Source organism: Dermacentor variabilis, chromosome 5 (assembly GCF_050947875.1).
Source record: "Dermacentor variabilis isolate Ectoservices chromosome 5, ASM5094787v1, whole genome shotgun sequence".
Classification (NCBI taxonomy): domain Eukaryota; kingdom Metazoa; phylum Arthropoda; class Arachnida; order Ixodida; family Ixodidae; genus Dermacentor; species Dermacentor variabilis.
Window position 1 is genome coordinate 119,440,147 of NC_134572.1, and position 23,958 is coordinate 119,464,104.

The window sequence follows — 23,958 nt, forward strand, 5'->3', positions numbered from 1 at the left end:
GAGGTTTCTGTAATGATATTTAGACGGTCCACGTTGACTTAGTATTTGACTTTAGTGTCCTCTTAAAATACTTCACACGCTTTCCGGGAGCTAGCTAGCTAGCTAGCTAGCTGTCTGTCTGTCTGTCTGTCTGTCTGTCTGTCTGTCTGTCTGTCTGTCTGTCTGTCTGTGTGTCTGTGTCTGTGTCTGTGTCTGTGTCTGTGTCTGTGTCTGTGTCTCTGTCTGTGTCTCTGTCTCTGTCTCTTAACCGTCTTCCCCGCCAACCTGGATCGCGAGATACTCCGCGGCCGAATGGGTAGCCCATCGGGATGCTGTGGTGAGGCAACATGGTTCGAAACCAGCCGAATTTCTGCTCTCAGTATACGTCGGCATAGCTTCGAGGCCAGATAGCTAGCCAGGTTCAGAAACCTTGGTGGGAGTACTCACAATGGTTATATCGTATTTAAAATTGAAAAGATCTTTTTCTTTTCCTCCTCTCATGTTTCACCAAAGAACAAAATCATCAGAGAATACGAATGAATTGCGTTTATTTAAGGCGTACGACCTTTTTCGTTGGAAACTGGCGTAGTGTTACTACTTACGGAAGCACAATGCTGTTCCCGGTCCTGATGGCTTGCTGACCCAACATGATGGTGGCGAGCTGGACGAATACTTCGTATAGGCAGCCGCCTTCGCACTGTGGTATGGAACGAAAGGTCGGGTGACGGTGACAACACGACATGTTACGGATATTTCTGTCGCAAGTACATATAACTAACGTATATCGGTTATTTCTTTAGCTGCACCAAATTTAAGAAATTGCCTGTGTCAGATAGCACAGTTCTAACCTTATATCTATATTACCCGATGAGCCGGTCACTACTTCTATGATAAATGGAAATGCTTAACTAAGTAATGAATATAATTACGCATATAACTTTCATATAATTACTTAACGGCAGATATTTTAATCTACGAATTCTCAAGACTGCACCAGTTTCGAGATATTATTTTTCAATGTGTCCGATGAAATGCATTGGCCGTTTCAGTTACATTTATCAGGCAAACGCTGTTTTATACATTCAAGCACAAAAGTAACTGAAACACCAATACATTTCGTCAGATACTCTGAACAAGTTCTCGGGACTGCGCAAGTTTCGAGATATTAATTTTCAAAGTGGATAAGCCTTGCGAATCCACTAGCTACAATGCGTTGATTAAAATATCTGCGTAAAATAAATACTGAGAACCTTAATTATCTTAATTAGGTTAGTTATTCAATGAGTAATTTGAATTCTTGTAGAAGTAGTAGTCGCCTCATCGAAGGTTGGAATTGTAATATCCGCCACAGGCAATTTTAAGAAATTTGGTGATGGTTAAAAAAAAACCCTGTATATTTACAAGTTTGATAAGACGCTGAAACAAACAGAAATAGCTTTTCCCAGTTTTTTTTTCACTAAATGTTGAGCCTTCTATGGAGGGGGGGGGGTGAAAGTACATTCGATAAAAGTAAACAAGGAAAGAGGTTCCGAAGCGAAACCACTGGATGCTTGTTCCACTACAAGGCGTAACACTTAGAGAAAAAATAATCGGGAAAAGCTATTTCTACACATAAAAAGGAACGACATCCAGACGTGGAGCTACTGAAACAATAAACTTTCGAGACTGTGGGCCATGCAACAACCCTGCCCAATCTTTCTTTTTTTTAGGCGCTCGACATTAATGGCACTTACTCTATCCCGATACTGAAATATACTGACATGCGATTGCTCCTATAGAAGGTTTCACTTCATCAGCTACGCTAATTAAAAAAATATCAGTGCGAACAGGCATGGCAATACATCGAAGTTGAAGAACAACAGTGGCGTGAAAGACACGCTCTTGAAGCGTGCGTGGCGTAAACGTGGCATCAATGGTGCCCCGGCGTCCCCGTTTAGTGAACGACTGGAGCGCCACGGTGCGTTAAAGAATTGACGTTTTGCTGCTTTCGTCGTGTGGTGTCTGTAGTTGTCTTGTAACACGACGTGTGCATATTTCGTCCTTATTTTCTCTCGGTATACAGTGCATCTGATGTGTAGTATTTTGTTCCCACGTTCACCGCGATTTGGACAGCAAAAATGGAAAGACCACCTCCGCAATATGCACATTATTTTAATGGGGGGGGGGAAGCGTGCATTAGCGCAAGTCTCCCCCCCCCCCTCCTCGCTCCTCACTATGCTCGTAGGACGAGTTCGAATTACTGGGGAAAGGCGTAAGGGGAGATCGCGGGATGAGGCCTTTGTTACTGCGGCAGATTCAAACAACGTGAGGACGACGATAACGATGATTACGTTGAGAACGATGGTAATGGCTGTGGTTGTGGTGATTATGTTACTGATTTTGGTTGTCTTTCTAGGTTAGCTTAGGATTTCATATGACTGCACTACTTCACCAGTCATATCGGTACCCCACGTAGAATAAATACGTTTTCTAAATAAGGTGTGTAGAAGTTGATTTAGACGCTTAGCCACATAAGAACAAACCTTGTCCAGAGTGTAGCCTCGCCAATGCGCCTCGCGTCCTGGATCGCCTGAAAACCTGAAAAGCGAGACAAAAAAGAAAGACAGCTCACCGGCATGGGCTGAACCTTGATAGTCGTGCGATGTGATATAAACGTAGGCCATTCGTTTGTAGTAACAATGCGCAAGATCTGCAGAATGCAGTAAGCGCTCGTGCAACTAATAAATGTGGGTAGCTAGAAAAAAATAAACAACCATCGCGTGTTCGGCATTTCGGTAGCCAGTTTCATTTAGACCCACATTTAGGAGACAAAGTTTAATATCTTCTTTTGCTGCGGCAGTAGTTGGAAGCCCGAAATCAAATTTCTGTGTCGGCTTTTCCCTTTACGTCGATGATGAGGGCACCGTCAAATAGTCTTCGTCTAGCCATTTCCTGATTGCTATCTTGAGCCTTGCCTCAGGGCGGAGAGAAAGACTTCTTTCCGGCAACGATGCATTTTTCGACCCTATCAAAGTGAACCGAAAGTCCCGTTTCTTCTTTATTGTTGCACTGATTGCGTAAACTTGTGTTTTTTTTAAAAACTGCTACATAACTATCGCTATTTCTTTCTGCCTTGCACGTTATGTATTGATGCGAAGAAGTTTTCGAGCTGCGTTTCATACTGTTTGTTTCATAATGTTTCATAAAGTGAGAGCCGCCGACTGTTGCCGTACATATTGCAGGTAAATCGCCGAAGTTGGTTTATTATTATTATTTTTTTTGCCGACCATTAAGGAATAGTTATGGGGAAGCTCTGCATGCTGCTTTATTGCGTCGCTTGATTTGAAACTATTTCTCTGTAGCGACAAAGCGTCGTCCAACCGAACGAAATGGTTGGTCATACTGCTGAAGGTTAGTTTCTAATCGCAGACGTTATATTCAGCGAAGCATTGTTGAATAATGGTAATGAGATGTGTCGCCGTTCTCTGACCTTCCTTTGAAGAAGGCGATGTAGATGAGGGACGAGTAGTTGTTGAGGAAGGTGAAGAGGAACATCTTGAATGCGAAGCTGTACTCGTATTCTCGCTGCGTCCGAGGCCGTTCTGGAAAGAAAGAAGACAAAGAAATGGCGGGAGAGAGCACGGAAGCATGAACAACACTGCATCGAACAATTAACAACATTGACGTAATGAAATATTAGTGAAATGTGTAACTCATTTGCAGTTCTCACATTACGTTTTTCTGTTTCTTCTCAAAATTCTTTTGTATATTGTATATCAGATTTTATATTTGATTTGACTAAATTTGTTGATCTGATATTCGATTTGATGTTTAATTGAAATTGCATGCTTGATTATTTACTAACTGTTCATCTGATATTTGATGATTGTATATATTTGATCATGTTCAATGTTGCTTACCCTGTCCGAATTGCCATTTTAACAAAACATTTTTTTGGACCGAAACTAGCCTAGGGCTATGAGTCCATTCACTGTGCGCAAATATTGTTAAAAATAAGTACATAAAAGCCAATCAATGAATCAAGAAAGAAGCCTGGTTAGCCTACAGAATTAACAAGTATAGCAAGATTTTCCGCGAATGGTTGCTGTGCTAGCACGTGAGACCACATCAACAATAAAAGTACACTATACCGAATATCAGGTGGCGGCTTTGTAGAACTGTCAAGTTATTTTCAAGCAGAAGCGATTTATGATGATTCATACTATAAAATTGACGTAGTCTGTACATGGGCCACCGGGAATGGGAATTCACGGCCCCAGAAACACGAGAGCTTCAGCATAGCGTCGTAATGCAATACTATGCTTACTGCTGAGTATACATAGCATTATACTCAGCCTTCCCTATAGAGAACACACCGTCGCCCCCTTTCCATAGCATAACGAGCAATCCATCACAAGGGACCCACAAATTATGCTCTGTGGCTTTTTATTGCGTGAGCCACCAACGCTAAAATCGGTCTGCACACTAACACAGTTACTCCGAATCGCAAAAACCACCGACGCAGACTCTCCCCTAGATCTGTCAAACGAGTGGCGACCCAGCCGTACACCTGGAAAGAAAGAAGTGAATCTTCGTGACGTTTCATCCAGATTTTGTCTACAAATGGAATTCTGCTTTGCTGAGAGCTCTCTGTATGTGTGCATGCATGCATGCGTGCGTGTGCGCTCGTGTGCGTGTGTGGGCCAACGTACCGGTCGCACTGGCTTACAATGCTTATGGTGCTCGGGTTCCGAAAACCAGGATCCTCTGTACAATTAACAACGCGAGGTGACCAAACTTCATCCGGAGCACTGAAATATATGCAGTGCCTCATAACCAAACTGCTACTGTGGCTTCGAAACTCACATAAATTATTGTTGTTGTAAACAAAGTAGGCTCCTGGCAAGCGTGAATAGTAATCAGTCAATGAGCGTCATGTTGAAGTACAAATTTAAGAGGCGAAAATAGCGTTAAACACGCAGGGCTGCTAGAAAAGAACAGTACACGCGAGCGCTAAGTTGAAACTGAAAGTTTAGTGAAGGCTTTCTACCACGGTGCACTGTGGCGAATTCTCAAAGCCAACCGAAACTACTTCCCCGTTTCCAAGAATTTTTTTTACTTAGTCTCTCGTTGGTCGGCCTTTTTCGTGTAGATGTACGTGGGCAAAAATGTGGGCGAATACTGGATCTAATGCAATACCGGGCCGGCCCGCGGCGGAGGGGAAGGAGGCTTCAAGCACACAGCAACGTGAAGCGAAAAGTGCGTACAATCTTCTGGAATCACGCATACAGCATACAAAAAAACATTTGTTTGAATAAGGCACAAGCATAAAACAAGCATGGGAACCACATAATTGATGATAAGGTACTCCTGATAACAATGCGAAGCACGTAGCGCTCCCCGCATATGTATCACGGTAAATATTACTGTTGCGCAAGCTGCCGTGGCGACGGCAGCTTGAGACGTGGGCAGTGCCGTCATTAGTCTTTCGTATATAAAAGACCCAGCCTAGCAATTAATGTCGTTGTTGCAGGACGGCTATGGCTTGGCAACGCATAGTTAGGACCCCCGAGGAGCAGCGTGAATACGTGGAGCAGCAAAGCGGAAAAGTAACGGCAATACGACAAGCGGCGGCTTGCTGTCAAAATTACCATTACTCTAAATTACCATTACTGGCATTACTCTAAAGGGATAAAGCATTGCATATTCTCCTCAGTAGTTGTATTGGTGGTTTTTAACAGCTTCGCTGGACATCCACTTTCGCAAGAGCGGGATGGCGAGTCAACTTTTTAAGGCGAAGCTTTCTTTGCCTCTTCCTTCGATTTTCCACTGCTGCTGCTGTGGCTGCTGATGTCTTGCATACCGCGTCGGGGGTGGTTCAGAGCGTTTGTATACATGACAGGAGCGCGGAAGAGAGGAAAGGCGACGCGAAAAACTCGTTTGAACCCACCGCGTCGAATATGCACAATTCCCTCTGGAGCTCCCCAGGCGTCGCCACGTTAGCCCCTTGACAGCTATTATCTGTGACCACTCCCAAAAGCATTGCAGAAACTGCAGCTCTTCTCTTTCTACTAACGTTCGAGTCCAGAGGGGACGTAGACAGAACTGTAGAGAGAAGGAAGGAGAAGAGGCAGTTCCCATGCAGGGGAGGGGGGAACGTGAAGTGAGAAGGCAAGGAAACCCTACTACTATACGACAGCGTTTGCCGGGAAACTGAATAAGCGTAAAGTTCAAGGTACGATACCGTACGTTCCTGCTATTCCTGAAAAATAAACAGCATGCAAATATGCCAAGTGGACAAATTACGCCGGGCTGCAGAAGCAGAGCCGCATTAATTAAAGCGCACCGCAGGGCCCAGGCGACACTACGGAAGCGGTCCCTCGTCAAATCAACACTTCTGTCCCCGTCGCGGTAGCTTTGCGGCTATGGTATTGCTACGGGTCGCGGATTTGATCCCGACCGCGTGAGCCGCATTTCTACGGGGGCGAAATAGAAAACGCACGTGCACTTAGATTTTGGGACACGTTAAAGAGCATCACGGTGTCAAAGTTAATCCGGTGTCATAATTCGATTGTGGTTTTGGCGCGTACCGCGCCATAATCCAATTCAAGTTTAATACTTCTGTCATGATGCGATGTGCCATGTGAGACAATGACAATGCTTAGCCCTCTTAGGGTTTATGGAATATGGCTCACAACAACGCCTCAAGCAAACACCTCTCCCTGTATGTTCTGTGTAATACGCAAACAACAGCGATGTACGCAAGGTAACGTTTAACATCAACTCACCACTCGCGTGTTAGACTAAAAACGTTGAAGGAATTAAGCGTTTGCTGTCAACATCACCGCTACTTATTGTCAATCGAAAGCAACCAGCACAGAAAGCTTTGCTTACATCGACTCCCACAGTGCGCGGGATCTGCCTAATTTTCTCTTACATTAAGTAATTGGACTGTCGCAGACATTTTCATATTCAGTCACCTAGTGAAGTGCGGACAAAAGTAACTGATATATGGGAGCTGTGCCGGAATTAAAGCACAGTGCCCTCTAGCAGCTTCGGATAGAAGCAAGAAATTAGTTGACGCATGCGTGAGATCTGGCGCTGATGTCCAGCTGGCACCACTCAATTAATTTTTTAGAGCTCAAGATCTGAGGCGCCCGTTCCTGCGTTGAGCATCGTCATCCCTCGGCGTTCCTCGGTCTAATCGAGTGAACAAGCGCAGCGAAGGATGAAAGAGGGAACGCGGCGCGCGGGGGGAGAGGCTCAGCGCCGCCGTAGAGAGGGCCCTGTCGTTCAGAATTAAATTCCTTGCCACAATACATAAGGACTTCATAACACCTAAACAGCTGCGCTCAAAATTCGCATTAGGAAGTACCGTAACTGTAGGCGAGTTTTTTACACCTATATTGGAACCTCGTTTGCAGCGCGTCAGAATTCGGAGCGCGTTCCAATTATTTCTGTCTGCACTTGCACGTTGAAACTTTGGTGTACCTTGATAGCGGTTATGGATGGCTTTTACGCATGCTCTCTGGTCAACAGGGGTGGAGGGATTTTATTAAACCTTCAGTTGTGAACTAGCGCTCGTGTGTCCTGTTCTGGTCTTTCAGTCCAGTGCGCCGCGCTTTTATAACTTTTTTAACGATGTGACAACTGATCCCAACATCTATTTCTGAAGAACAATGTTTATATGACGTCTCGACTGCATAGCACTGCTATTGATACATCAAGACTAGCTGCCCCTCAGAAACGTGGTGCTGTTGTGCCTCGTGTACTAGGTCGTTTCTTTAATGATGTTACTAGATGGCTATCTAGCGTTAGTATTCTCCGAAGCCACAAACATGGTGGCTCATGCCAGTTTGGAATTGAGGAGTAGTTCATAGGCTTGCCTAAACCTCGTCCTTCCGGCTACAAAAAAAAAAAAATCGCCTTTGCGAACTTTTCATACGCAACAATATATTGCGCTATTGGCCGCGAGATCAGGCTATAGGTGGCAGCACCATTGGCGCCTTAGTGCGGACGGGTGGTCGGCGGTGGGGCACACTGAAATGTACACGGTGGCGCTTCGTGGTGAGCGATTTGGGCTGATTGTTTGGTAATGATGCTCACTGACCGCAGTGAACTGCTTACATATAGCTCTCCGATGCCAGATTTTTCGTGCGAAACTCACTGAACATTCTTACTATACCTAAATAGTGGGCGAAGCTCAGCTACTGCTCCGGTACGTCCACGGTGGTTATTGTGGGTGTTCGGCGTGCGTTCAACCTATTCTGCTGGCACTGCTGTTGTGAAACTCAACTTTCTGTTACTCTTGCTTGTGTTTTCGTACAATGGAAGTAACGTGGGCAGTTGTTGTGACTCTACTTCACCCCTTGAACGCATACATAACTAAGTCCCTTTCTCTTCTTTATCGATTCTCAGTCAAATACAAAATAGTTAATAAGTTTGGTTAACCAGGGTGCATCACTAGGAATAACAGCGCATTGGAAGGATCCTCATGGGGCTTCAAACACATCATCCCCTTCCCCCTTCCCCGGTAATAGTAAAAACATAGCACTCTAGCTCAAGGAGAGAGAGAGAGAGAGAGGGCTCTTTATTGGAAAAACAGAGAATTTTGCCGGCGCGTATATAACTGCTGGCATGCTACTCTGTATAGGGATGGGGAATGGGATTAAAAGAGCTCAAGGATGTTTTTGTATAGTTACATGCATGATAATGGTGCGAACAATCTTAATTCATTTTTATTTTAAAATCCAACCTTATTACTCTTTTCTTTGATTGTGACGATAATTACCGCTACCTTCCATCAAGCTAACAACAGCACGCTGAAGAGCTCATTATATTAGCCCCCAGCAGCTCAGTTTTACGACATCCCGTGTCTAGCGACTGCAATGTTACAAATGGTCCTCTCGTAACACTCTATTTCCGCTTCCTTTTAATAGCAGATAATCAAAGTAGCAAAGAGCGAAAACTTACTTGCGAGGAAAAATTATTTCTGCGTAGTGGAATATACAAATTACGGAAGGGCACCTCAGGAACAGCTAAGCATGGTCGCGTAACCACTAACCACCGTCACAACTACGCTCATGCAATTATGCGCCTTGGATCATTTGGATCCTACGACATCATACGGGCGCTTAAGGTTTTCTTTCCTACTGCTGAGTGGCGTCACGCCACCTCGTCGATATGTCGTATGGTACCACAAGTATTGCAATATCATAAACACACCGTTACCAGGGGTCCCTAAAGCGCTGCCTTACTTATCACTTCACTTATCATTTCGACCACCTCATTTGTTTGAAACGACGCCAAATGTGATTGAGAACTGCTTGAATCACAATGCGACCTCAAAATTTGAATGATAGTGAAAAACGGCGGGCGCGACGATCACACATCGCGCACTCGACACTTCCAGTCACTGATTTTATTGCAGCACAGATACTACTGCGCAAACCCAAATGAGTCTATACATCGTCAAAAAATTGCATACCGCCATATACGACTGCGCTACAGCCTGCGCTACAAGCAGACTTCAAAGGTTATCTGCGCCATACGCGCACACGTAAACAAGTAGTGGCTGGCAGACGACGCGTGTGCCATCCCCGCAATCGTACTTCAGCCATTGTCCGCCAGGCGGTGACTCCGCCTCAATCTCGCGAAGAATAGTAAGTGCAACTATGGTAGTACGACGGTGCGCAACGAATATACGTGTGCGCAGAGCGTTATTAATGTGATTAGCATTATTTGCCTACTTCAGGCTTCAGGCATTTTGAGTCCGTCGGCCCTCCATCTGTCCGTCCTGTTATGCCCATGAAGTTTCGTACATTAATTACTAGATGGAGCTCTGGCGCTAGCGTCTACGGGAGCTGCAATGGAGGCTGTTGAGCCAGCATGGTAATTATAGGGACTACATGGATTTGCCTACACTTCGTCGTTCTGGCTTCAGGCGGCTTCGTGACTTTGTAAACTCGTCATTTTCAACAATGTGCTGCGTATTGAATAGTTAAATACACTTTATTAAAGTTGTCTGACGGCCGGATTTGAGCGCAGGACCTCTAATTAAGCACAAATGCCCGATATTCAAACAATTACGCCGCGGACGCATGCATAGACAGGCGACATATAACGCCCTTATGAATTTACCGCGGGAAAGCCAGTGCCATGAGACGTTTGGCGCGTTTCGATTTCGCCACCTCGACAAGCTGAATAATTGCAATTAGTAATGATTGTGCGTGTTCGCAGTGGCTTCTGCGTTCAGATAAGTATAGATTGCTCTGAAATTATTTATTTATTTATTTATTAATACTGTCAACGCTCAATGGGTCATTACAGGAGTGAAACAAGTACAGAAAGAACATACAAAGTGTTACATTCCTTGGCAGGTGGTAGAACATCATAAATCAATGTTCATTTTCTAGGTGAAAGAATATTCTGTCAGATGAAAACTTAGAGAAAACGGCAGTTACAAGATCAAGGAAGTTTGTGGTACGCAAAGGAACTCAAAGTGGCATCTAAAGGTGATGCATAGAAAGACATACAAAGAGTGTCCAGACCCTAGCAAAAGTAACATGCGGTATGGATCGGAACATTGCACTTCTTATACTGTCGTCATAGTTGAGCAAATATTCTAACGACCGAACACTTTCTGGGAAACGCACTATAGAGGTGTACTCATGAGCAAATTAAGGTCGGGACAAATTATGTAAGATATGTAGACTTAACGTTTTCCTGAAATCCACCTATTGATGATAGTTTCACTATAGTGTCTGGTAGCCCGTTCCGTTCATTGATGCGACAGGTAAGGTGTACAAAGCGTAATAAACAAATCCACAAGAACGTATGAATCCACAACCACGACGGTCATGCTATTCCCATGATTCCCATGATGGATCAACGATTGCAGCGCCAGAGTTCCCTTTAGTATACTGTAGGAAACTGTATGCTTATGCCGGCACAGTTACCTATGTTGTCTACCAGCTTGGACCACTAGGTTTCGTTTCTGCTCGTGGTTGTGGTTGCGGTGCCGTCGTGATAGTTCCACCGTCGTCATTCCAGCTTAGTGACCCACCTCTCATGCATTCGTAGTTGGGCTTTCTACTACGACATCGTCATGCCACCATGCTCGCGCCATCGTCGACATGCATTCGTGGACACACCACCGTCGGGATGCTTTCGTGGTTCCAACGTCGTGACTTCAGCTGAGTTATGCCAACTTCGTCATACAGGCTTCGTGACGCAGTCTTAGTCACGCCATTGTCATCATACACTCGTCGTAATCTCATTGTTCTCATACCATTCTCACGCCATCGTCGTCACTGTGTCGTCGTCATTGTGTCGTCGTCATGCAGTAGTCGTCATGCATTCGTTATATTACCGTTGTTGTGATGCCATCGTGGTCGTTCCATAGGCGTCATTCTAACTTCGTCATCCGACTCTCCCCATGCCATCGTCGTCATATCATTGCCGTCATTGCGTCGTCGTCAGGCAATCGGTATCACGCACCAGCGTTGCCATAGTCATAATCACGCCGTCCTCATTATACAATCTTCATCTATTAGGAATCATGATATCATTGTCATGTAGTTGTCGTCAGGTTACCTGTGTCGTTCCGTCGACCCCATTCCTTCCTCCTTATCCCATCGTGATCACTGCGTCGTCGTCATCCCGACATGCTCGTAAGCGACCTAGCTAAGCGATTACCATGGCTAAATGGGACGATACCGATGTGTATCGCATATAGCCGAAGCAACGGAAGCCTCGGAATGACCCCTACCGATAGCAAATACGAAGCGAATCAGAAAGTCCTTGCCCCTATTTTTTATTAGCCAAGATAAGGTACATACAGGTAATTACAAATATAACGTACTATTCTTGCACTATTTTTTTCACGTACTCCCTACACCGGTTCAAACGTTTGTCCCATCGCAGCACTAAATTTGAAATGCCTCTGTGGTAGAACTCGTCCGGCTGACTGTGGAACCACCTTCGGACTGATGTCTTGGTTTCATCGTTGCACGTGAATCGCTGTGCCGCCAGGAACACTTCTCAAAGCGAGACACATTTTCTCATAGGTGGGCTTCAGTTGCTGTGGATGTTTATGGGCGCTCGTCCTTTGCTCCACAGAACACAAATCACACTTCCTTGCTCGTACGCCGCGAACGTGTGAAGCACAACCGCCATATTCGACCACTGACAGCAGCGCCGTGCCGCGGAGCTAGCGGCAGATAAGGTCGGGCCCGCTCAAGAAATCTCCGCCACTCTGAACGGATATGTTGACTTCCAATTTAGAGCCGTAATTTCATTAAAAATATAGGGACAAAGACTTTCTGATTCATCCTCGTAGTCGTGACTTCAGAAATGTGGGACGTCCATACATAGCTCGAATGCTAATCGCATTAAGGTTGACATTAACCGTGGGATAAGTCCTGCTGTAATCTTTTTCTTCATGTGTTTAAAGAAAAAAGCTACCATTGCTTGAAAAATTAAATAGAAAAAGCGTAATAAATAACACAACAAGAGCGCAATGAAGAACGTCATCATCCCTACGTAGTAGCTGAAAGATCGCAGAGTTCCCACTAGTAAAATTTTGTAGGATCGCTGTACGCCGAGCACCACGCACCCTGTTCATGCACAGAATGACCGCCAAGTTGATCGAGGACGCGCTGACGGTGGTGCCGATTGTCGCCGTGATCCTGGAGACCTTGCTCGACAGGAAGGTCACCATGAAGATGCGGTATCCGATCACCCCCATCACTGTGCACAGCACTAGTAAGAGCTGCGACGAGAACGCAGGTAGGACGGATCGTTTTTGTCACGCCACGTTTACGTTTACCTGCACTCACCTCATGTAATAGAGAAGCCCGTTCATTCGGCTCCTATTATTGCGGTAGCAATTATATGGACACTCCAAGCGAATTTCCGTCATCGGCGTCGCCGTCACTATCACCGTCACCGTGACGTTCCGTATAAAGCCCGAGGGCAACAACACCGTCGCCGCGCCCTACGCTGTATGGCAGCCGACGATCGCGACTCAATCTCGCCCGCGCGAAACAGGCGAAATCGGGCAGGAAGCGCACCGTCTCCCGTCGTGCGCGAGGCACTCAACGTTGCGATGCACCGGGGGGAGGGGAGAGAGGGGGGCACATTGTACTCTAGCTGCAACTGCGCATGTGGCGGCTGCACGCGGTAGCCCGGCGTATCTTGAGAGCGATCTGTGTTGGGGGCAGTGTTTTGGTTCGTTGGCATCTCGTAGCTTTGCGCATGCTGTGTGTTCTCGACGCTCACTTTTCCTTGATGCGATCGAAAGCACGAATGTCACTTCGCTCGCTGCTGCTGCCGCGTTTCCTCACGCCAGCGTTTTGACAGCGAGTTTCCGCGGTCATCAAGTCAGATGGGTCCATGTTTGCTTGTGTGCGTGTGACACGATGCTCCCTAGTTTAGTTATTGTAACTATGTTTACAAGTTCATGCGGCTGATAAAACAACCTTACTTTTCATAGCTGTCCACTAATTTGCTATCGCAATCGATGCTTTGCCTTTCGGGCGAAACTACGTCTTTTTCACTCAGAATATAACAGGAGGTCAACTAAGTGTCGAGGCTGAAGAAGACAAGCTCGACGCACATAGTGGTTAAAGTGATTCGGCGCCCAAACGTTGATTTTATCACGCTATTCTGTACTTTCACATTTGTTATTCACTGATTTTGTATCTTATTCGTATCGGATTTCACGCGCAATTACGTCAACCTCGTCTCCTTTAGTGTCGACACTTTTAACCGCAAGGCCAGGCGGGCCGATCCCAGAGCTAGTACAGTCTATGGTGCAATGTGGTTCATTTGCGACTACATTGGCGCTAATTACGCCCATACCGTGAATAGACTTACTCTGCAACTAATTTTCGCTTCTTGTTTCGCTACGACCCACATTTTGATATCTTTTACCACTCGCTACGATGCTATGGAGGCAAGATACCCAGATCCCAGAAGCGCCGAATCCGCGTGAAGAAAGAAAAACTTTCATTGTCTTCAAAAATTGTCTCTGTGGTAATTATTTCTTAAACCCACCGCTTTGATGACGGTATAGCTACTGAAGCCTCCTAAGCTGGATTATTTCGTTAGACGGACACTTCTTACAGGACAGAGCAGAATGAACAACTGTGACTAATTGAGCTACCGCATCAATACTTCAGGGCACATGCACCAAACTTTGCAATCTTTAGTACGTAATTCAGGCAAGCTCCATCTAACTAGGTCACGAAGCTTGGAACGAAAAGCGTGCCAAAACCCATCGCCAAGGATATGGGTTAGTGTTGCGCGATTGAAGCACGACTAGGTGAGGCGGGGCGAACAAACACTGAAACTAGAAAACCTGTGTGCAAAAAAATACTCTAAAATGTTTAACCAGAATACTGGCATACGAATAACTTTTCCGTTTCAGATATTTTTCCTGCAGTAAAAGAGCAAATATAAATTTTTTTCTATTTCCCAATTTATTAGTTTTTTCTCAGCGACCCGTACCAACGAGTGATTCTGGCGCAAGACTTGGCAAAGCTGTTCAAGCCTGCTATTACTTCGTAAGGAATGGCGTTGCTCACTTGAACGTGGCGGTTTCGTCCGAGTTGTTCCTTGCATGTCTCTTCAAAAAGTGACGTACGCTTCCCTTCAAACGTTGCGTGACCGAGCGCACAGCATTAGTTGGTGAAAGGTGTGAGTGCAGGCTTTTTGTTATCGTGCAAGTTCACGCTGAGGCATCCGACGCGCTTGTCTCGTCGTGACGATAAATGCGGAACGCCCCGCGAAGAAACGTCGCGCTATGTTTGTTTACGCTCCGTAACCCAGGCTCTGAGTGTCCGACGGGCAATAAAATTAGTAAGTGGAACGTTTTCAAATAGATAGTGTGGGCTAATGTTGTCTGATAATCCTTGGATATGAACACATGGTTTCGCAAGGAATTACGAATGATACTGTGAAAGGATTCGCATAGGCTGCTATGCATTACGACTATGGGCTTTTCATAGTACTTTCATCATTAAAACGTGTTTTGTTTGGTCAGTTATATTGGTTGCATTATTCAAGACAAATAAAATTGACGTTGGTTTTGAAAGCTCTTTGGCACTCTCATTTATTTCCATCCTATTCGCTCACCTTTCTAAGGAAGCTAGGGGAGCAATTGCGTCAATAACAGACTTATTACGTTCACATTAAGACATGCGTCACTCATAATATTTAAAGGACATGCTGGCGTTTCAGCTGAGGTGAATCGCAAGCTCGCCTCAGCCAAAAAAAAATAACTGCTGTCGTAGCGGCCGTAATGCCGGACGCTAAATGAATTAAAACATTCGCGCCAAGCAGCGCAAGATCTTGACGTCACTGCCATTTCCGATTGTGACGTCACTTCTTTCCTTTCTTTATTATTTTTTTGCTAAATGTTAGTTGTCCACACGATACGTAGATGGCGATGGTTACAACAAGCCCCATTTTCTTGGCATGTGGGCTTCTATGGAAGCTTCGCCACCAATTTACATATACCTTGGTTCAGGCATGTAGTCGATGGTTGCTCGTTATTGGGCAGTATAGCATAAAGCAGCTATTGCGATGGCGCACCATGAACAAGAGGATAACATTGGCAGCGGCGACCCGACCGATCCTCTCCCAGAAGGGCACATGGGGCTCGTACCTCTGCAAGACAACGCTCTGTTAAAGTCAACGTTGCAACGTAAAACAGCAAAGTTCAGAGCTTTTTGACAGTAAAGTTTAATTGAAACTAGGGAACGATATATTGCTTTTGACTTTCTTACGCGAATACCTACAGTAGGGCAATTAACTCTGTCTAGGTTCAGCATTGCGTTGTTCACCAGCAAATTATGGCCTCTGCTTGGAGATGCGAGATGAAATGAAAAGGGATCTACTTTCGCTCAAATGTGTGTTCACGAGCATCCACGGTAGCACTAAGTGTACTTTCGCGTGACATGGCCAAATTAGCCGCTTCATTGGTTATGTTGAGCTGATTTCGTTCGAGAACTTACGTAATAAATTTTATTAGTTCGACATTGCTATGTCGCCATTATGTTGCATTATCGCTTTCAGACGCGAATTATAATCGACTGTTGAAGAATGTTCTAAATTTACACAACCTCATTCCGAAGCACTCGATACTCCACTGCAAGAAAGAGTAGTAGGGTGGGACTCCTTGCATCTTTTTAACTGTTCATTATAATTAAAGATAAAATAATTATCTAATTATTGTGATGTCAGTAATGCTCCGTTCTTGCAATAAAAAACCAAATCAATAGCTTGAAGGACGTGCACATTTTTATTATTGGCCACACGAATTACGAGCAAAGAAAAATTATTCTTTCTGCATCGTTGCCGGAATGCGGCAGGCAAACAACTCGCCAACTATTGTGGTACTTTCAGCAATGTGGTCATCTGTAGCAGTACGAGGCACGTTGGAAGTGAAATGGAATTCGCGTTGACCATGCAGAGGGCTCAATCCACTCGAGGCTCAGTCTCTGTTGCTTTTTCTTGGCCACCAATCCACAGAACCGGCAAAGACAAGTCGAAAGAACCGTTGCTTTTGTGCATAACAGATGCAATGTATTTCAGCACACTGCTTTCTTATTTATTTTTACGTTCGTAACACACTTTTCTAATTAAAGTGCGCTTACAAAGGCGGTGCGATTTGACGTGTTTTGGGGGGAGGTTGAATTAACCCTGGTATTCGTCTAAGAAAGATGTCGACTGTCAGTCTTTTGCCATATTAGGTTTGTTTGCTTACGAGGGTGACGGGGTTCAGCTTGTAGACGCGTGCCTTGGCTTCGTATTCCGGATTCACCACTTCCTGCACGGCAAAAACAAAGTACAGTGATTAACCTAGAATCCATATCTTTGGTGAGATCTGCAATCTTGAACGACCCAAAGATATGCACTGGTACTAGAATGAGTATCTGACGGAACCTCTTATGTCAGTCTGTTACATCTTAAGAAATATGAAATGAATTGTCTCCTTTATCTCCCCGTTATAGTAAGCGAGAGGCACCGGCGTTGTCTAAACGACACTTGTGCTCCGCTCTTAAAAGGAAGCTTTAGGTCGGGTGCTCCTATCTAAATATATGTAAAGGGAGAATTCGTTTTTCTCGACAACCACTGCACCAAATTTGACGAGGTTTGTTGCATTTAAAAGAAAAACTTAAAATCTAGTGACTGTTGGCTTCGAATGTTTGATTTAGGTTGTCAATTTTTTATTAAAAATTCGCAAAAATAAAAACTTTTCAAAAAACCATACTATCAAGTTTACAACTCTAACTCAACAACGAGAAATGATAATACAATTCTATGAATTACATCTATAATAACACATCTAAAGCGGACAAAATTTATATGTTACACATGAATCTAAAAAAATATTGCAATATGGAAACACAGCCTTTGCAGAACCCTTAAAAACAACGTAACAAATTCAGCTAAAATGTAAAATGACATATCGAATTTGTCCGCTTTGAAAGATCTAATGGATGGCTTTTAAAGAACCGCGATATCTGTTCTTGATGCAGAGCTATGGATTTGTAAACTTCGTGCTTCTAGTTTTTACTAACTGTCGAATATTTGAAAATCTCTTAAATAAAATCAAAACCCTAAATCGGAATCCCGCTTCCAACAGTCACTAGAATTTAACTTTCTCTCCCAAGCGCAACAGATTTCATTAAAATTGTTCCAAAGGTTATCTCAGAAAAACTTTCTTGCGCTTTACATGTATTTGAATAGGCCGCGTAGGAGTTGGGCCCTAGCTAAAGCTTCCTTAAGCGAGCACTCGAATGACTCCTGGGTGATTAAACGGTAATGACGAGTAAGGTGTGTCGTACCTGTGCTCATTTACAGTGGCCTGTTGGCAGCAGGCACAGTAAATATACAGCAATGAAGGTATAAGTATTGCACTTCAACTTCCGAGCTGTACGTCCGTGGTTTTAAGAATTATCAGTCCAGCGTGCTACGAGAGACACTGACGATGGCTGAGGACATACGTGAGCCGGCGCGTATACGGTGACATATACATCTTATGGAGCATCAGGAGGACCTAATGTTAGGACAGTCAACGGGACCTCGTAATATTAGTGCATACAAAAAAAAATCGTGCGACTAGCTGTTATGGCATAAACAGAACAAAATATGCATCCTGCAAAAAATAAAAGACGCAAACAACAATATAGGCAGAATTGCCTCGTAAAAAGGAAAATGAGTACGTTTTGCAACATATAACAACAACGTCGACGACTGCAAGAACAAGAAAATTTAAGGTCCTTTAACCACTGTCGATGCTGAATAATCTAACTACTACCGAAGTAACCCACATTGAAGGAGGCTGGTGTCGGCGGGTTCTTTGCAATATCTGGTGGTCCGCACGGCTGTTGCCAATGCTCACCGTGAGGGTGTCGACGTTGCTCAGATTCCACTCCCAGGCGAGTACGACCTGTTGGCGCTTCCAGAACTCGATGAATATGGTGGCTGCAACCGCCAGCAGCATTAGCGAGATGGAAGAGTCTCGGAAGCTCAGATAAAGACAACTGCTGGATATGGCGCTGCGCAGCTGAGCTCACGAAGTCGCGGGTTCAAATCCAGGCCATGGCGGCCGCATTTCGATGGGGCCCAAAATGCGAAAACGCTCGTGTATATTTAGATATAGGAGCAGGTTGAGGAATCCTGCGTGGTCTAAATTAATCCGGAGTTTCTCTCTACGGCGTACTTCATAATCATATCATGTTTTTTTGAACACATAAAACACAGAAAGAAAATCATTAATGTTTCAGAATAACGTCACCTTGCGATGGAGGTATGGGAGGCGTACTCTGGAGCTGAGGTCAAAGTTATATTGTTTTACGTACCAAAGCTACGATCTGATTATGAGGCACGCGGTAGTGGGGGGCTCCGAAAGAATTTGGACCACCTGAGGGTTCTTTAACGTTCACATAAATCAAGGTACACGGGTGTTCTCGTATTTCACCTGCGGAAATGCGACCACCGTGGCCACGATTTGATATCGCGATGTCGTGCTTAGTAACCCAACACCATCGCCAGTACGCGACCACGCCGGGTTCGGAGCTGAGGTCAAATTGTGCTGATAAATAAGCAGGTCTAATGGCACGTTGGGCACGAGTATTCTTATTGCTATGTGCATATTGCTTATTTCTTTTGGACAATGCGTGCGGGCGCTTCGACGTAGACGAACTGCTCCTGGGTCTCGAGCTGTCGGCTGAACTGACCTGCGCTATAGTTGCTTTGCAAATATACATTGTAAATAGACCATAGTGTTTAATTCCTTGTTCGCGTAACATTCTGATGGAGGTGCGGGGTTGTGCTGCATTATTTTCATCCTGCCGAAATCCTCCATTGACGCTCCCAACGAACCAGAACTTTCTTGATGTTCACTTTGACGGTTTCCTTTTGACGACGTTATTTGATACTGCAGCACAGATGTCCATAATAAATAGTAACCTCCGTCGTCGACTAAAAGAGGTACTCACTCCTGGTGCTGCACGAGCCGTACGCGTCCCCGATGGCAGCACTGTAGGCGTCACTGGAATGTGCACTGCCCATATAAGCGTCGCCGGCCACCACGTTCCCGTTCTTTTTACAGTGCTGACCAATTGTCCCCATGACCTCATCCTCGGACTAGACTTCCTTACGGCGCATTCCGCTCTGATCGTCTGTTCCGTCGGTACCCTTTTCCTCGAGCTTCCTCTTCTTCCGCATATTCGGGCCGAACTCCCGAACCAATTTAGTATGACGGACTTCGTCCGCCTTCTGCCTAAAGCCTTGACTTACGTCGATTTGCTATCATCTCTCCCTGTGTGCCCGATGGTGATTACATCGTCACGCCTGTTCCTGATATATTTTTGATGCGCAATATCACTGTGCCCTACTACATCGTAACTGTTGTCGATAACCGGACGGGCCTCCCCGTCGTCAGTTTTGGCCTCACAAAGCAAGATCTACCCCAAGGCATACCGGTTGCAATGCCGCGTGCTATAGGAGATGACCACGTTACGACGTTTGCACTAGACATCTGCTCAGATTCTTCACCATGTCCACAGGACGCTATTTGCCGTTACGCAACATTTCGTCCCATGATTGCTGCGGACTTATTGCCTGAACAAATAGCAGCTCTATGCTGCCTTTTGCTTTCCTACCGCGACATCTTCGGCATAAGCAATCGACAATTGGGTCCGACTACACTTGTTAAGCACCGCATATATACTGGTTATGCTAACTCCATTCATCGCCGGTCATAACAAGTTTCTGCATCAGAGTGTGGATTCAAGTGATTCAGGTTATTCAAGATGAAGTGAACATGCTTGCCGAAGGCATTGTTGAACCCCCGTCGAGCCCTTGGGCGTCGCCCTTTGTGCTTGTTAAAGATAAAGATGGCACGTGGCATTTTTGCGTAGATTATCGCCATCTCAACCGGATTACCAAAACGAACCTCCACCCCTTACTTCACATTGACGACACCCTCGATTGTCTCCACGGTGCCAACTACTTTTCATCAATAGACCTTCGGTCTTGTCATTGGCAAATTTCTGTGGATGAAATGGACCAAGAGAAGACCACGTTCGTCAACATTGATGGTCTATATCAATTCAAAGTAATGCCATTAGGTCTGTGCAATGCCCCTGCAACGTTCGAACGTATGATAGACGCTTTGCTTCAAGGGTTCAAATCATCAACATTCATCTGCTACCTAAACGACGTTCTCCTATCTTCTTCAACATTTCAGACACACCTTGAGCGCTTCTCAGGTATTCTTTAAGTATTCCGGAAGGCTGGGCTGCAACTGAATTCATCGAAGTGCGAATTCGGTCGCCGGCAGATTACGATGCTGGGCCAGCTCGTCGACGCTTTCGGTATTCCAGCAGACATGGAGAAAGTTCGTGTTACGTCTTTTCCTGTACCTCAGTCTGTCAAAGACGTCCGAAGTTTTGTAGGGCTATATTCCTACTTCCGACAGTTCGTGAAAAATTTCGCAGCGATTGCCCGACCACTTGCTGTTCTTCTGAAGAATGACGTGCCGTTTACGTGGGGCCCCGCTCAAGTTGCCGCGTTTGCCCACCTCACCCTGATTCTCACCACGCCACCTATACTGACCCACTTTGACCCGTCCTCTTCTACAGAGGTTCGGATGAGGCAAGGTTGAGAGATGTTACTAAGAGGCTAGGATTAGAGATGCCATTGCAGACGGCTCCGGAATATTTTTGACCACGCGATGATCTTTTACGTGCTTACAATACGTTGTACATCAACTCTTTTTTTTTTGTATTCTGTGCCCTCGGGAATGCGACTACCGCAGTCGGAATGTCAACTCGTGACCTCGTATTCATTATGAAAAATTTATAATCACTGATACACTGTGGCGGGAAGAGAGGCATGACTCTAAATGCATGACTAGTTTATAATATTTAGTGAGACTGCTAAGATCAGAGTGCGGACTTCTGACGGGAGAGATGAGTTTAATTACTTTGGTAGAAAGTGTTTGTCCCGACGTACGAGTACCGGGTAATCACTCGGCACGTGCGTAGTGTTACTTGTAAATTATTCTACTCGGCTCTATAGAAAAATCTAAACGTACCATACTACCCACAACCGCAAGACTTAATATGCCGATATTGAACATATCGGATTCTGTATAAAATCATGTATGTTTCCATATGCCATAGATGATTATTGGATAAGGGAAGTGTGGGGAACTTGAAATGTTTCAATAGTTGGGGCATTTCATTTCCTCTAATAATATAACTAGTAGTAGTTAGAATATTTATAGCAATAATTTTCTCTATCAATTGGACAGTGTCCACAAAATGACATAAAAAGTGACCTACACTCACCCCATAGCGACATAAATACCGAGAATCCGACTGTGCCCGAGTTGTCAAATATTTAAACAATCTGCATGAAAGAAAGAGGAGAGTAAGAGCAGATGTTAGTTTGCTGTTAGATGTTGGTTGACGACCTCAAAAAAATAGCCTGTAACCTACTTAACTCTAGTTCTTTCCTATCGAAGCGTCTCCAAAATGGCGGGTATAAGTGAAACAGGATGTTAACTTTCACTCGGATGCCGCACACCTTTCAACAAACATTTGAGATAGATCATGGGAACATCAACCGTCGACAACATAAAAGCGGGTTTTCCCGCAGGGTAAAGGGCTGCAGCGCCCTGCAGTTTTCATGTAAAGTTAGGAAGTTATCAGGAAGAAATGCACCCTTAATTTTTCGGAGATCCTTTCAATAATGCAAAAGCCGATTTAAAGCGTGTTAGTGTTAGTTAACATGACAGTGTAAAACTGATCTCATGCTGTTTTTAATGTGCGTTTCTCTAGATTAGGTCTCGCTACACTTTGATATTCATCAAGTAGATACCAACCTGTCTTGTCTGCCGCAAAAATATAGCCATAGACGTCGCCCTTTCGTGGAATACCTTACAGCCTTGTCTACCAACTTGCTACCGCTATCACACCTGCGTTTTTCACTGTCGGTGACGTATTTTGCGGCTATTTTCTCCACGTGATACGAAAGCTACTACAAGTATTGTATTTGACGATGAAATAAAATGTGTAGCAAACTCTTTTCGCGTCCAGCTGTGCAGTGTCCTAAACCTTTGGAATGCCTCAAAGCCTGCTGTCCTGTAAATGAACGACTGACCAAAATTTGGTGGCTGATGCATTGTTAATGTCCTTGCGTCAGTGCCAGTTGACGCATAATTTTTTTTACGTTGCGCACATTCCACCCCTCCCTCAACCACCACATGCACAGTTATGCACGAGAGCCTCAGTCTAGACACTATGGCTTTGAGCCAACGTTTCCACAAGGAAACGTTTTGATTGACTAGTCGCCGAGTTGCAACGATAGCTTCAAGCTAAACATTCCAGGCTATGGCTTACTTTCTTCGCGCACGAAGTTAATCAAATCACGTATCCATTTAATTTGTATCAGCTCTTGAATTCATTTATGTGCAGTCGAGTCACTTTTGACTTCTAGAGACGCCATGAATATATGTACGCCAATGAGACAGGCTTAAAACAAGTTCTTTTGGCTCGCTGAGGCTGTTCCCTGTGATTTGAATAAATTTGATTAATTAATTAATTATTTAGCTTATTAATTAACTAGTTAATCAATTATTTAAGTAATAAATAAACACATCAATAAACACATACTTGCTTACTTACTTGCTTAATTAAGTAATTAGTTAATTAATTAATTAATTAATTAATTATGTATACTGCATCCAAATAGATGCAGGGCTATAGCAGGAGTGGGAACATCATACATTACTATACATTACACATTAAAAACACACGTAAACACAGAAAGATGAATGATCACAAATAAACGCTTTACAAGTTAGCCGAGTGCTTACCAGTGGTAGCTATGAAATATTTTAGTGGTAGTGAACGAATGTTACCTAGTGAAAAATTCCAAAACGCTATTGTACGTGGCAAGAAACTGTATTTGAATGCGTTCGTACGGGCATACATAGGTGTTATGTTCAAGGCGTGGGAGCTACGGGTACAACTTGCGTTAGTAAATGTGATATAGCTACAATCAGAAAGACCACAAGTGGAGTTATTATTGCATATAAAAGTTTTAAGGCGTCAACATGGTAACGTGAAAGTAATGGCTCAATGTTCAAAGATTGCTGAGCCTGTGTTGGTGAGAAAGTGCGGCTGTAATTTTGGTAAATGAAACGGATAGATTTACGTTGAACGTTATTGAGCGCACTTATTTCACATTGTTTGTAGGGGAATCAAACGATAGATGCATATTCTGGAACAGGGCGAATTAAGGTTTTATATAAAAGCAGTTTAGTGTCGCGGGGGTTCTAGCTGAAGTGCGGCGCAAATAAAGCATTTTTTTAAAAGCTTTCCCGTTTACATGTTATGTGTTTAGGCCATGAAAGATGTTTGGTTACAATAACACCTAAGTATTTATACTGAGACACTCTTTTAAATTAGATGCCAT

General features: G+C 44.4%; 1 protein-coding gene across 1 annotated transcript in view; it reads right to left on the minus strand.

The window, feature by feature from the left end:
* Window positions 1-19,602, minus strand: part of LOC142583631 (anoctamin-4-like) — a 43,295-nt gene extending 23,693 nt beyond the window's left edge. Inside the window, exons 1-8 of the mRNA XM_075694124.1 lie at window positions 19,470-19,602; window positions 18,371-18,453; window positions 16,730-16,792; window positions 15,556-15,645; window positions 12,559-12,730; window positions 3,449-3,560; window positions 2,502-2,556; window positions 582-676 (exon numbers count right to left, since the gene is read on the minus strand). Coding sequence (XP_075550239.1) covers window positions 582-676; window positions 2,502-2,556; window positions 3,449-3,560; window positions 12,559-12,730; window positions 15,556-15,645; window positions 16,730-16,792; window positions 18,371-18,453; window positions 19,470-19,602 — 803 coding nt within the window. The remainder of the gene's footprint in view (window positions 1-581; window positions 677-2,501; window positions 2,557-3,448; window positions 3,561-12,558; window positions 12,731-15,555; window positions 15,646-16,729; window positions 16,793-18,370; window positions 18,454-19,469) is intronic.
* Window positions 19,603-23,958: the final 4,356 nt, after the last annotated feature.